The sequence below is a fragment of the Haliotis rufescens genome, unplaced genomic scaffold (genome assembly GCF_023055435.1).
Source record: "Haliotis rufescens isolate VD_foot unplaced genomic scaffold, xgHalRufe1.0.p SCAF_11, whole genome shotgun sequence".
NCBI lineage: Eukaryota > Metazoa > Mollusca > Gastropoda > Lepetellida > Haliotidae > Haliotis > Haliotis rufescens.
Genome location: NW_025963791.1, coordinates 15,437,324 through 15,450,130, shown reverse-complemented (window position 1 = coordinate 15,450,130; position 12,807 = coordinate 15,437,324). Strand labels below are relative to the sequence as shown.

At 41.9% G+C, this 12,807-nt stretch overlaps 1 protein-coding gene across 2 annotated transcripts; it reads left to right on the top strand.

Moving 5' to 3' along the window:
• Positions 1 to 1,491: 1,491 nt before the first annotated feature.
• LOC124150874 lies at positions 1,492 to 6,654 on the top strand. 2 transcript variants are annotated; one of them, XM_046523044.2, is made up of 4 exons: positions 1,492 to 1,785; positions 2,586 to 2,607; positions 3,375 to 3,605; positions 5,445 to 6,654. In XM_046523044.2, exons 2-4 carry the CDS (start codon positions 2,598 to 2,600, stop codon positions 5,615 to 5,617), a joined length of 414 nt encoding a protein of 137 aa, XP_046379000.2. In that variant the 5' UTR covers positions 1,492 to 1,785; positions 2,586 to 2,597; the 3' UTR covers positions 5,618 to 6,654. The 2 variants fall into 2 exon arrangements, with proteins under 2 accessions (XP_046379000.2, XP_048248262.1); XM_048392305.1 differs by lacking the exon at positions 1,492 to 1,785 and adding an exon at positions 1,809 to 2,309.
• The last annotated feature ends 6,153 nt before the right edge of the window (positions 6,655 to 12,807 follow it).

Sequence of the window (12,807 nt, the reverse complement as noted above, 5' to 3'; positions counted from 1 at the left end):
AATATCCACAACCAAATCCTGAATTATTATAGTAATAATTCAGGATTTGGTTGTGGATATTAATGTAATCTCATTAAAATAAAATGTTAGTGCTCGATAGAGATAATATATTGGCCATACACCTCCCAACTCTAAACCTTGCAGTGTATGATGGCCACCCCACCCCTCCTACCAAATCCTGCAATAGACCAGGGTATGAAACTCCCAAAAATTTCAGCCAGACCACATGACTGGCTAGCTGAAATACAGCCTGACCAAAACCTGCCTGCCCACTATAATCATACGTTTCTCAGGATAAGCTAACGGGGTTTCTTTTTGGTTACATTTTATCATTCATCTTTACATGTGAATTAATGCTTATCATCGGGAAATATTTTGAATATTTTCACATATGAAATATAACCCGACCGTCGGGCAGGGGGATTTGAAAATCTGGCAGCCCGAGTTGAAATCAACCCGTCTCGGACGGTCGGGCAGGCAGGTATTTCGAACACTGCTATAATAGACCATTTACCATTTACAACCACTACCCAGTCTTTAAGCATACCACTCTCACTCTCATTCCGTGGGGTTTCCGTTTTAGAATTGGTCCTCAGCGACACATGCTTGTCGAAGGCGGCTTGATTTGTTAAGATCTATTTTGGAAACGGAAAATCAAGAAATCTTTGGTGAACAGACGCCGTCAATATATACTCCTGAACTACTGGCAAGTATAACCGCTAAAGATCCGGGGTAGAATTAGTCTTCAGCAACTCTTGCTTGTTGTAAGGTGCGTCTCACAGGATTGGGCGGTGGGCTCGCCGACTTGGATGATGCATGGAGTCGTATTCCATTACGCATCGATGCTCATGAAGTCAGTCACTTGACTGTCCAGTCGAGACTCGATTACTTACAGACCGCCTTCATATAGATGGAATATTTCTGTGTGTGGCGTAAAAAGAAAAGAAAAGAAAAATCGAGAGGCATTCATCGATTCAAACATGGCTCGCTTAAAATATAACGACCTTTGCCAAACAATCATATCGCATATGCCATGACAGACATAACCTTTAATATCTACACACGCAGAAAAAATAACCTTGAAAACAATACGGGAGGACCTATCTTCGCTATACCTGTCTGCGCTTTGTTCTGAGGTAATTATACATCACAACCCGTGAAGATCCGGGTTAGAACTGATTTCCAGCAACCCGTGCTTGGTGTAAAGGGCAACTAAGGGGATCGGGTGGTCAGGCTCGCGTACAAGGTTGATATTATCATATCCCAATTACGTGGATCGATGCTCATGATGTCAATCACTCGATTATTTTCAGAACGTCGTGATACAGCTGGAATATTGCTGAGTGGGCGTTAAACAACAAACAAATATATATCACTGTCAGAACAGCGACCTGTATGTACCTGAACGAGTCCACACCGTTAAATCAATTGCTGACGACAGAAGACAGATTGTCAAACGGAGGTGGGGAAAACCCTTACGTCACCAGTTACCTGATCTTGATTGGTTGGTTTTTTGAGTCCACATAATTCGGCTTCAAACAGTCGTTGGCGTCCCCATGTCAAGCACAACGCTGGTCCGAAAACATGGTTCTAAAGATGAGATTCCCATGTAAAACTTCCCCTCTCCGACTCACCTACACGAGGACTTAAAATTCACGTATGACCTTCAACAACAGGGAATAGGAAAGTTAAATCCAACCTCGACCGTTGGGTTGCTTGTATGTGACGCGCAAGTCGCGGTCGCTCAAGATAACCTTGTTCGCGCGGGCCTACCTGCCAACACAGGTATGTATTGTTACTGTTTTGTTAACAACACCTGCCGACTGCTTGATAATGCTGTGTTATAATACAGCGCAGTGATTGACTGTCGGATTGTGTGTGATATTGATGTCGCTGTTTGTAGTTGGTCGTCAGCAATCCACCAGATATAGAGAATGTTATTGTGCTTGGAGCTGGATTTCCGGATTAACGAGTCAAAGAAAGTCTAGACGTTCTACCAGTGTCCGTCCGAAAAACGGGGAACTTTAAAAAAGCCATCTGCTCTTGTTGTGTTTTCATACAGGCCCGTACACAATGTCCCTGTGTAGCTACTGAACTGGGCGGTCGGGTAGCCTAGTGGTTAAAGCGTTCGCACTTCACGCCGAAGACCCGGGTTCGATTCCCGACATGGGTACAATGTGTGAAGCCCATTTCTGGTGTCCCCCGCCGTGATATTGCTGGAATATTGCTAAAAGCGGCGTAAAACCATACTCAGTCAGTCAGTCAGTCAGTTACTGAACTAGACACTGTGAAACGCTGTGTACTCAATGGTATTCTATTTCCTTTTTTTGCCGTTGTACGGTGGTGTTATTTAACTCAAAAATGACATTTGATTCTGTTTATTGTTTAGAGATATAATTATGTTTGCTTATGGTGAATATAGTTCGTATCGCTACGTTGTTACTGTCCGTATATTCCCACCCTGAACAGGAAGAGTACTACTACATACGCGAACAGATTATCGTCATTGACAAGTGTGAATGTAACAAATGGTAGTTTGTTTATCTCGTTTTGCTTCATTTCTCTAAGAATATTTCTTATTACAGAATCGTTACGATATGGGAAAAGGTAAGTCAACGTTTCATATTTTACAAAGAACACCCCAACACTGTGGCATGCCCTGCTACTGTAAAGTGTATGTGTTGAGCAGTATATGTGAGTCAACGCAAGAAGACAAAAGAGAAGTATTAGGTGATATGAATACAAGAAAATATATTTTGAATTAACCACATGCAGGTTTTGTTCGGCTTGTTATTTCTATCGCTTTACTAGGCTGGAAATCTATATTATAATATCATTACCATGGTAGGAAGGAGATAGAGAGTATTGGGTTTAGAGGGTATTTTAAGGTTTACACGTATGTGAGTGGCTGGAATTACCGTTTCTGATTTATTCTCCAACCAGGAGTTCATCACCACGTGGAAGTGTGCTTTCGATTGATGGAATATATAGCTTTTCAGAATGTATTTCGAAGCTGTTGTTCCGTTACAATATGTTTTTGGATTCTGAGCTTTATCCATTTTGAAGTCCCAAAACGGATGTCATCCGGTGCCACACACCAAGAGCAAACACTATCTTCACACATACCCTCGGGGGAAATGGTAGTATTTCAGATTCCATCGAACCCAGCCTTCAATGAAACTAAGCAAACTAGGGAAGCAATGGGAAGTACCCCTCCCCTTCTTGAGTTGGTGTGGCAAGTCTCTTGCCAAGGTTCATGACTCGCATGCTACAGTGATAAGCAATTTTTCGTTTCTAGTAAGTCATGTCTTAGCACACGCAAAAGTGCTCCTATGAACAATATATGCACCAACGAAGTCTGTACTCTTTTTCAGAACAAGCTGAAAATATACAGCTCACTTTGAAGTTACATAGCCTTCGTAACATTGTGCGTGTGCTGAAGGATGAGTATGTCGCCGCTAAAGGCACGTTCTTCATAGCGAGATATGGAATGCTGAAAGATATGATCAAGAGAGCTATAGCGCACATCAAAGGACACGACCCTGACAATACGACCTTTGGCGACAATATGAGAGCACTAGCTGTCAAGGAAGAGAAAACCCGCGGTAACAACTTTCATTGATAGTGTGTAACATTGTATTTCAGTCTGCCAGTCAGACAGCTACACTGTTTTTCTCACACTCTGTTTTTACTCACCACATATTAGCTACATGGCATCCAGTATGCCCAGGGAAATGATTGTATTATTGTTGAACCTGTGAACCATTTCTTTTTTGGGAATTTTCGGAAATAGCTAATTTACCTCCGAAAATAATTGTGTGTCCGACTTGTGTGTACTGGCTCGGTGTCGGTATACTGTGTCTAGGGTATTCATGTTAAACGGCGGCATGGTATCTCAGTGAGCTAGCACGCACACGCACGCACGCATGCACGCGTCACTACATAAGTGCAACTATCTTGAACGCGACGTTAAACCCAATTTCACCCCATCTCACCTCACCTTATGTTACAACCGCCATTATACAAACAATAATGCGACTAGCTCTACGTATGAAAGTTTAAAACAAATCGGCAAATGATGACGTGTTCGATATCAGTTCGAATGAAAGATATCTTTCACAAAACATCCTTGTTCCTCGAGCTCTTGCCGTGAACTTCAAGAAATAACACGAACATGAAATTCCACATTAAGCTATATTCAAATGAAATAGGTAAGGTCAGCCGACGAAGGTAGGTTTGAACACAAATGAGCAGTGGTATGCACTTACAACGACTGCTGTTGCTATGCTGAACGTTTTCACCATATTGGCAGGCACATGACGTGTTTGACACCAAGATGAATGTTTTCAAGAACTTGATTCAATGGAGACAAAGGTAATTCGGTATAATCGAAAGTGAATAGTTTGTTACAGAAAATATGTGTGAAATTGAAACCTGCACACAATCTGTACACGATCGTCGTGACAACAGCATTGAAGCAGACCTAAAATCATTGAAAAAAGATTCGTCATGTGCAGGTAAAAGTTATTGATATGCATCAATTCTTATATTCACTGGTATACTGGCCAGCAGCACAACCGAATGAGCAGAAAACACAGAGGCTTTACTGACAGGATTATTCAGAAATTTAAAGGCACTATGTTTGTCGTAAGAGGTGAAGAACGGGATCGGGTGGTCAGGGTCGCTGCATGTCATCGTATCCCAGTTGCATGGATCGATGCTCATGATGCCAATCACTGGATTGTTAAACAACATCAAACAAACATTAAACCAAGTGGTACTACCAAGACATGGCTAATTGGGATAACGAAACATATTTGTAAGAAACAAGACTCCAAAGAAGATACATCAAATTACCGTTCATCACAAAATCCATTTGTTTTAGACCCGTGAAGATCCGGGGTAGAAAATATCTTCAGTAACCCATGCTTGCCGTAAAAGGCGACTATGCTTGTCGTAAGAGTCAACCAACGGGATCGGGTGGTCAGGCTAACTGATTTGGTTGATGCATGTCATCGATCCCAAATTTGCGTGGATCGATGCTCATGATATTAATAACTGGATTGTCTGGTCCTCTCTCTCTCTCTATCTGTATCTCTATCTATCTATCTCTCTCCCTAACTCTATCTCTCTCTCCCTATCTGTCTCTCTATATCTCTATTTCTCTGTCTCTCTATATCTCTCTCTCTCTCTCTCACTCTCCATTACTGATATTTGAATTATATCAGCAAAAGTAAGAACACTGCCTAAATACATGCTAATCAGGTCCCATAAAGTGATAGCAGTGCTATGGAGTTTAAGCTCGTCTATGCGCTACGATTCCTTGTGGAATGGGGTCCAGGTCATCTTTCTTTCCAAACTCGTTGAATGCTTAAGAAAATCTTCCTTACATCTCCCCTACTCTTCTAACATGTTCTTCCATAATTTTGTGCCTTGACCCACAGAGGTGTCGAAGATGTCAAAACAAGAAATAACGCAGGACAGTGAGAAGATCCAGGTTCAGATCAACATAATCCAGCATCTGGACGAGCAGTATCAGGGGTCCAAAAGGATGTTGCCTCCATGGAGATATGGGGAGATGAAGAGAATAGTCAAGCATGTGATTCAACAGTTGTAGCTTTTAGGCCCATGTACCACAGGGACCTCCAACCACACTCATATTGATGAGCGTCTTATCAGAGAAGAAGAGACGTTCATTTTGCCTGACTTATTAGCCTGCCATCAGCACACCAATTAAATCACAAGTCATGTAAACCTTGGTACATAACCATGTCCTACTCAGTTGTTGATCACTTGCTGGATCGCGGTACAAAAAAAGTCAAAATGAAATAACAATGGAGTGATTATAATTATGATTTTTTGCTTTTGTGGTACCGAACTCTGATAGTTACGGATGCTGTTTCTAAAACTGATTCTTACCTAATACCAAGAATCGTTGACTGCATCGACAAAATAAATCAAGCCAAGTACGTCAACAAGATTGGACCTATTGAAGGGGTATTGGCAGATTCCACTCCAGGTGGTCTTTATCAATACAAAGTTATGCCATTTGGGCTCAAGAACGCTCCAGCCACCTTTCAGCGTCTCATCAATGACATTACAGCCAACCTTGAGTGGCTTGAAGCCAACATTGATGATGTCATAAATAATTCCATGGAGTGTTCAAACACGGATCCGTTCCTCCTGCGAGAGATCTCACTGAAGCCAAGCTGATTTAGTGAAAAGTGAATTTGTCCCAAGTTTAGGTCATGTCATAAGCCAAGGTTGCATCAATTTGAAGTGTATTTGGGCACTACTTTCTTATTCAAGTCTACACTGATCACAATCCATTGACTTTTCTTCATAATATGAAGAACGAAAACCAGCACTGTCTGGAGCCTTTCAGACGGGAGTTAGACTATATCAGGGGACATAAGTGTGAAGATCATTGTTTTTCATTCTGGATAACCAGCTTAGGCCTATTTTGGAAGCTAGACAAATGTTCCTGCTGAGTGAATATAATTATCTTTGTCTTTATTGCAATTATCACTGCTATTAATTGTTGTATTGTATTTTATACTGTCATTGGACTTTGTACTGCCATTCTATTGTGTACTGTCATCATAATTACTTTGTAGTAATTTGTATTACCTTATAATACAATTGTTAACTGTATACCATTTGTTCTTTGTCTGTTGATTTACACTGAATTCTCTTACATATAGATTTCCGTCTTATTATTTCAATTTGGAAGTCGATGCGTAACAAAATACACCTTGCCCACCCTTCTTATCAAAGCAACTTTGGGAAGGAATTGTTGTTGGGGTATAGTTGATGGTAACATATCCACAAATAGCAAGACTTTTCATATCAACAATTCTAAATGTCATGAAAAAAAAGTATTGTATCAAAAACCTACCATAAATCCTGAATAGACAATATGTCAAAACGTTTTGACATATCTTGAGGCTAACATTACATTACGTCAATATATACTCTTAAAAAAAAGAAACTTGACATAGATGTAAAACCACTTTTTGCCAAATATCTCAAATAATTACATTAAATGAGAACCAAATAAGTCAAACAGAAAGATGATGTGTCTATAATTCGCGAAAACACATGAAAAGCACATAAACGTAGCGTTTGGGGATCAGTTTTACAGCTTCATCCAAACGCAACCGCCTGTAAAAAACGTGCAGCATAGGATCCTGCATTTAGGCATGCAGGCCCCCCTGCTGAATGGGTATAAAAATCCACATCAACGGCTGTTCATACAGTCCTTAAAACGGCAGTAGAGGCGGTGACAGAATGCCAAGACTGAATGCAGCTCAACGGAACAACGCCACTGGGAGATTACAAGCTTGAGCAACTCAGCAAGAAGTAGCCAGGCACTTTGGCGTATCCAGACAGACAATCTCCGCACTGTGGACCCGATACAACAACACCAACAGAATTGATGACAGACCAAGGTCAGGAAGACCAAGGGTGACAACCCAAGCACAAGATCGATACATCCGGCTGCGACAGCTCCGAGACCGCACTACCACAGCCACGTCTACAACCACACAGATCCATGGGGTACGCAGAATATCAGATCAAACGGTACGCAACAGACTGAGGGAGGCTCGACTTTTTGCACGAAGACCTGTTCGACGTCATGTATTGACCCCAGGTCATCTGGCGGACCGTCTGCTTTGGTGCCAACAGAGGGTTAGATGGGCACGTGCAAGGTGGAGAAATGTACTGTTTACTGACGAGTCCCGTTTCCTACTCACACGTGCTGATGGGCGCGCACGTGTCTACAGACGTCGGGGTGAACGTTACGCTCCCAAATGTGTGCAGCAGGTTGTCCCTTTTGGCGGCGGCAGTGTCATGGTATGGGCCGGAATTCATCACGGTGGTAGGACGCCTCTCGTGCATGTGGCAGGTGCATTGACAGGAGTGCGTTACAGAGACTTGATCCTACAGCCTTACGTTCTTCCTCACTTCAACGTTCATGGCGGACAGTTCAAGCAGGACAACGCTCGACCGCATATTGCGAGTGTTTGTCAGGACTTCTTACAGCACAACAACATCCAGACATTACCTTGGCCACCCCGGTAACCAGATTTGTCCCCGATTGAGCATCTGTGGGACGAGTTGGATCGACGCGTTCGCAGAAGGAATCCACCGCCCCAAACACTTCCGGGGCTTCTTGATGCACTTGGATGGCAGCACATCCAAGTGCATCTTAATTGACAACTTGATTCCATCTATGGGTCGTCGGTGTCAAGCGGTGATTGATGCACGTGGTGGGCACAGCCGATACTGACATTTTCTGTACCCCTGTGACATTCACTGTATCGTGTACGTGTGTCTGTCTAGGTGACACGATTAATGTTTTGAACATTGTGTTCATTGATCTTCAAACAGTGTTTCAATTATGGTTTCTGGGTCCTATTTTGAAACAAATCGCATTACATTACATTTTGAAAGCCAGTTTCAAGTTTCTTTTTTTTGAAGAGTATATTATTAAAAGCAACAAAATCGTTTCTATATTTATAAGAAATCTCTGCCAAAAACAGTTGATTATACGATTCCGACAATATTATGATCATGTGCTTATGATCTGTCAAAAAGGGATGATACCAGGTTTTCGCCAAAAGGCAAGCGTATCCTCACCATCCGGGGGCACCCATCAGAAACACATCCAAAGGCAAGTCAGTTGTTCCCCTGCAAAAACACGAGAACATATTCCACAAGCGATAATAGGGAATTGCATCGGACACTATTCTTTTCACTGATACCTCCAAATTGGGAAATGGCCTCCACATGTCTACCATAAAACTTTTGAAGGCTTTACTAAGGCCTTGACTGTTGTAACCTTGATCAAACAACTTTTGTGTTGTATAATGCTCTTTCAAAACTTGGTAGAAAGAGCATGCTCATAGCACACTTTTTAACATCCTGAAAACAATGGGCGGTCGGGTAGCCTAGTGGTTAAAGCATTCGCTCGTCACGCCGAAGACCCGGGTACAATGGGTACAATGTGTGAAGCCCATTTCTGGTGTTCCCCGCCGTGATATTTCTAGTGTTCCCCGCCGTGATATTTCTGGAATATTGCTGAAAGCAGCGTAAACCGAAACTCACACACTCACTGAAAACAACATGTTATTATTTTTCTCATTGTAAAATATACTTACTCCATCAAGATCAATTACAGTGGTATTTTCAACTCTTTCCCCAATTGGCAAGTTCACATTTACAATTGTTTCATGCTGATTACTTGGGATAAAGCGTGGAGCATTGGCATCTGGGACCAGGTAGGGTGTGCAGTATCAAAAGCAAATACTCTCAGCTGAAACGGTGGTGTTTTACATGACTCCCCTGCCTGCAATCGGCCGATGACGTTGTTTCTTTGCACTTCTGTTAATCTCGGCATGTTGTTGAACTGTCACTGTTCGACTGACGCCGGTGCCAGGCAATCAAAAACCCTGCACTTTATTACCGTTCATAGTGCTGCTGCACGTACAGTACGTGCAGCTCCATGGCCCTTTTGTTAATGCACAGGGTGCGTTTTTCCGAATCGTACGTGTTTCCGAACTAATGGTTTGCATGTCCTTGTTGTGATCATTTGATCCGGGAAATTGTCACTGACACTATAACACATTAAACCTCTTCATTTTGCACCTCTTGGTCCACTAATTTTGCGTTTATGGCCAAAAATATATGTATTGCATTTCTTTGCCATGTGTCCGTTCTGTATACATGTTGAGGACGTAACACGGACTTGAATAATTTGGAAAAATAATTTTTTTGTTATGACCGTAACACTCCTGGTGGTGTAAAAAAGTCCCAAACAGCAGGCATGATATCATCATCATTTTCATAATGCTTGCCAAAAGGTTCTTTCAAGTTTGGGAAGAGGCTGAAATTTGATTGTGCTGTATCTGGTGAATACGAAAGAACTCAAAGAACACCATGGTGACAACAATTGCATTCTCCTACTTGAACACACTGCGACATTAAGCCTTGGAAGTCACACCCAGTTACCTAAGCAGGTCAGCATAATATTTACAATAATGGCCTGACTTTTCGGGATGTAGTCTACCAGTCCTTTGGAATCCCAGAAACCCGAATTCATATAACTTGCCAGCTGATGGATCAGACTTTGCCCCTCGTGCCAATACAAAGCGGTACTCGTTTTCAAGTATATATTGTTACCGTGTGTGAGTGAGTTGGGTTTAACGCCGCTTTGAACAGTATGTATAACACGGCGTGTCAGCTTAGTGTAGGAGGAAATCCCGAAGTGATGCAGGTCTCAGACGTTTACCACATTAGGGACAGCCACGGGCACGGGTATGGTGCTGACAATCCTAGAAACATTAGGGGAGCTTGGATTCGAACCCACAATCATAGGTTCAAGAATAGGGACGCAATTCTACATACCGAACTGTGGCGCTCCAGACGACTGGGCTACCCGTGCCCTCTGTTGTTTACGACACCATGGCACTTAAACATGGACATGGTATAGACGGGATGTCTTCTTCAAGTTAGAAACCCCCCACTATAAATCTACAGGGCTACACGTGAAGCTGGGGTGTGACAACTAGTGCCGTTCCAACACCTGGATCCAGTCCAGTTGGCTTGCTGGCCCTGGATGTCGAAAGTGCCATACTTTGATTAATCTATTTATGATAGACATGGGCTGAAATGGGTCTTAGTGCAGTTGTAGTGGTTAGTGTGAGTAAGTGATTTTCCGCTTTAGGCTTTACAGTGAATATAGAAGTTGTTACCCATAAATTGTTTACTTTGACTCGTGAAGTAATCTCTATTAATCCGGACACACACATGCACACGCACATGAACTCTTGAGTTCAGAGCTGAACGCTCGCAGTTAAGTTAAAGCCACAAATACTTATGCTGTAATGGCCTTTCATATTCTTTTGGTCCTGTTGATTGGATGAAACGAGAAATTCAGGGTATTGACACCCTTACATGAAGAATCATGTCAGACAATAGATCTCACCACCCTCGCTCCTCCCTCAGTCGCGTATATTAACTATAATGGGAGGGCGTGGTTTAATTAACGTGGAGGCTCTTCATGATATAATTGTATTGTGCACTTTTACACACATGTATTTCTCTGATGATCCTCTTGTGAAGCACGTGAAGACTCATGATGAAAACAAGGCATTCCACAGTTTTCTTCTACGAGCAAAGGATGCGGGACATAATCTCAATGTCAATGTTGATATTGTTGATGGTACCATACTGCTGGACGGTAAAGAAATGAGTGTCAACCAAGTGAAGTGCCATATCAAATCGGCCCAGACTGTTTTCCAAGAAGAGACTATCTGACGAACGACCACTGCATCGAATTTATTTGCAGTGTGTGGAGAGGATCAATATGTAACCCTGCGGACCCCCTCGCTTGGATGAAGTCCGCTGGCCTGAAAAGTGAAACAGAAGGCTTTCTGTTTGCTGCTCGGGACCAGTCACTTCCCACTCGAAACCGTCAATGTGTGATTTTGCATCAAAATGTAAATATGAAATGTAGAGTATGCAATGAATTTATTGAGACTGTCCAACATATTGCCAGTGGATGCCCAGCTTTGGCACAAACACAGTATCTTAAGTGACACGATGGAGTGGCTCAATCATTTTATTACCGTCTTCGCCATGCTTGTGGTTTTCACACAGAGGTCCATCCACGGGTAAATCGGTGAAAGGGAATTGGTATTTGATGGTTATTGAACGACATCAGATCATCGATATACAAATGTACCTAAAGCTTATGTTGAATGTCATGGCAAAATTGCCTTGTTTTGACTTTGCCAATCCGAGCAGACATTCTCATTCAAATACATAAAGAAAAGGGGAGCGCAATTGGTGCCCATGGGGATGCCTCCTTCTTGGCTCAAAGTCTTACCCCCACATTTTACATCGATGTCATCAATGAGTCCAGAATTTTATATATTGTTTTCTCAGTAAACTTCAGACAGCATTTGCTTTCATTTTCGACAAACTGACCTGAACCGCTGAAGATAGGTATGTCACTATATCTATGGTCACCACAGAACAAAAGAGGAATGGACATCGTCTTCAGATTTTGGAGCCACGTCAAAAGTTAATAGCACTGATGCATGGTTTAGGCAAATTTCTTCCTCAGTTAACATACTTGCCTGATATGTGGCATTATTTAATATGTCACTTGTACCAAGATCAAACAATTAATGTAGTGATGCTTCCATATAACATACGGAGAAAAAGGAAAATATCACCAAAGGTGTCAAAATAATCACCCACACATTCTATTTGCAGTTTGTTCAGAGCTAAAATAGCTATCGGCCCTTACTTGTATCATGAATTAGGCTATATCTGTGTTTTGTAATGATTTCGGCACCATCGCGGGAAACGAGTGTTTGATATAGATGCGAATTAAGAGTATTATGCAATTTGTTGATAGATGCTGTATATTGTAAACCTATAGAAAGTGTGTTCTGTGTTGTGATTGGCTAATTTGGGTCACATGACCAAATGTCAAAGGGTGAAAATATGATTTGCATTCCCTGAAGCAAGCAATATATTTACAATATCGATAACAATAGGTTTTAAATGTCGATAAATACTATGTGTGTCTATTTCCGGGATTTTATCGAGTATTTGCATCTTGGAAATTCATCTCCAAGATAAAAATTTCCAGGATGCAAATACTCGATAAAATCCCGGAAATAGACACACACATAGTATTTGTCTTCTAAATGAACGTATGGGGCCAGTGTGATTCCAGAGACACGCTGTCCCAAAGAAAATGGCGTTTTGTGGTCTTTAAGTGGCGAACAT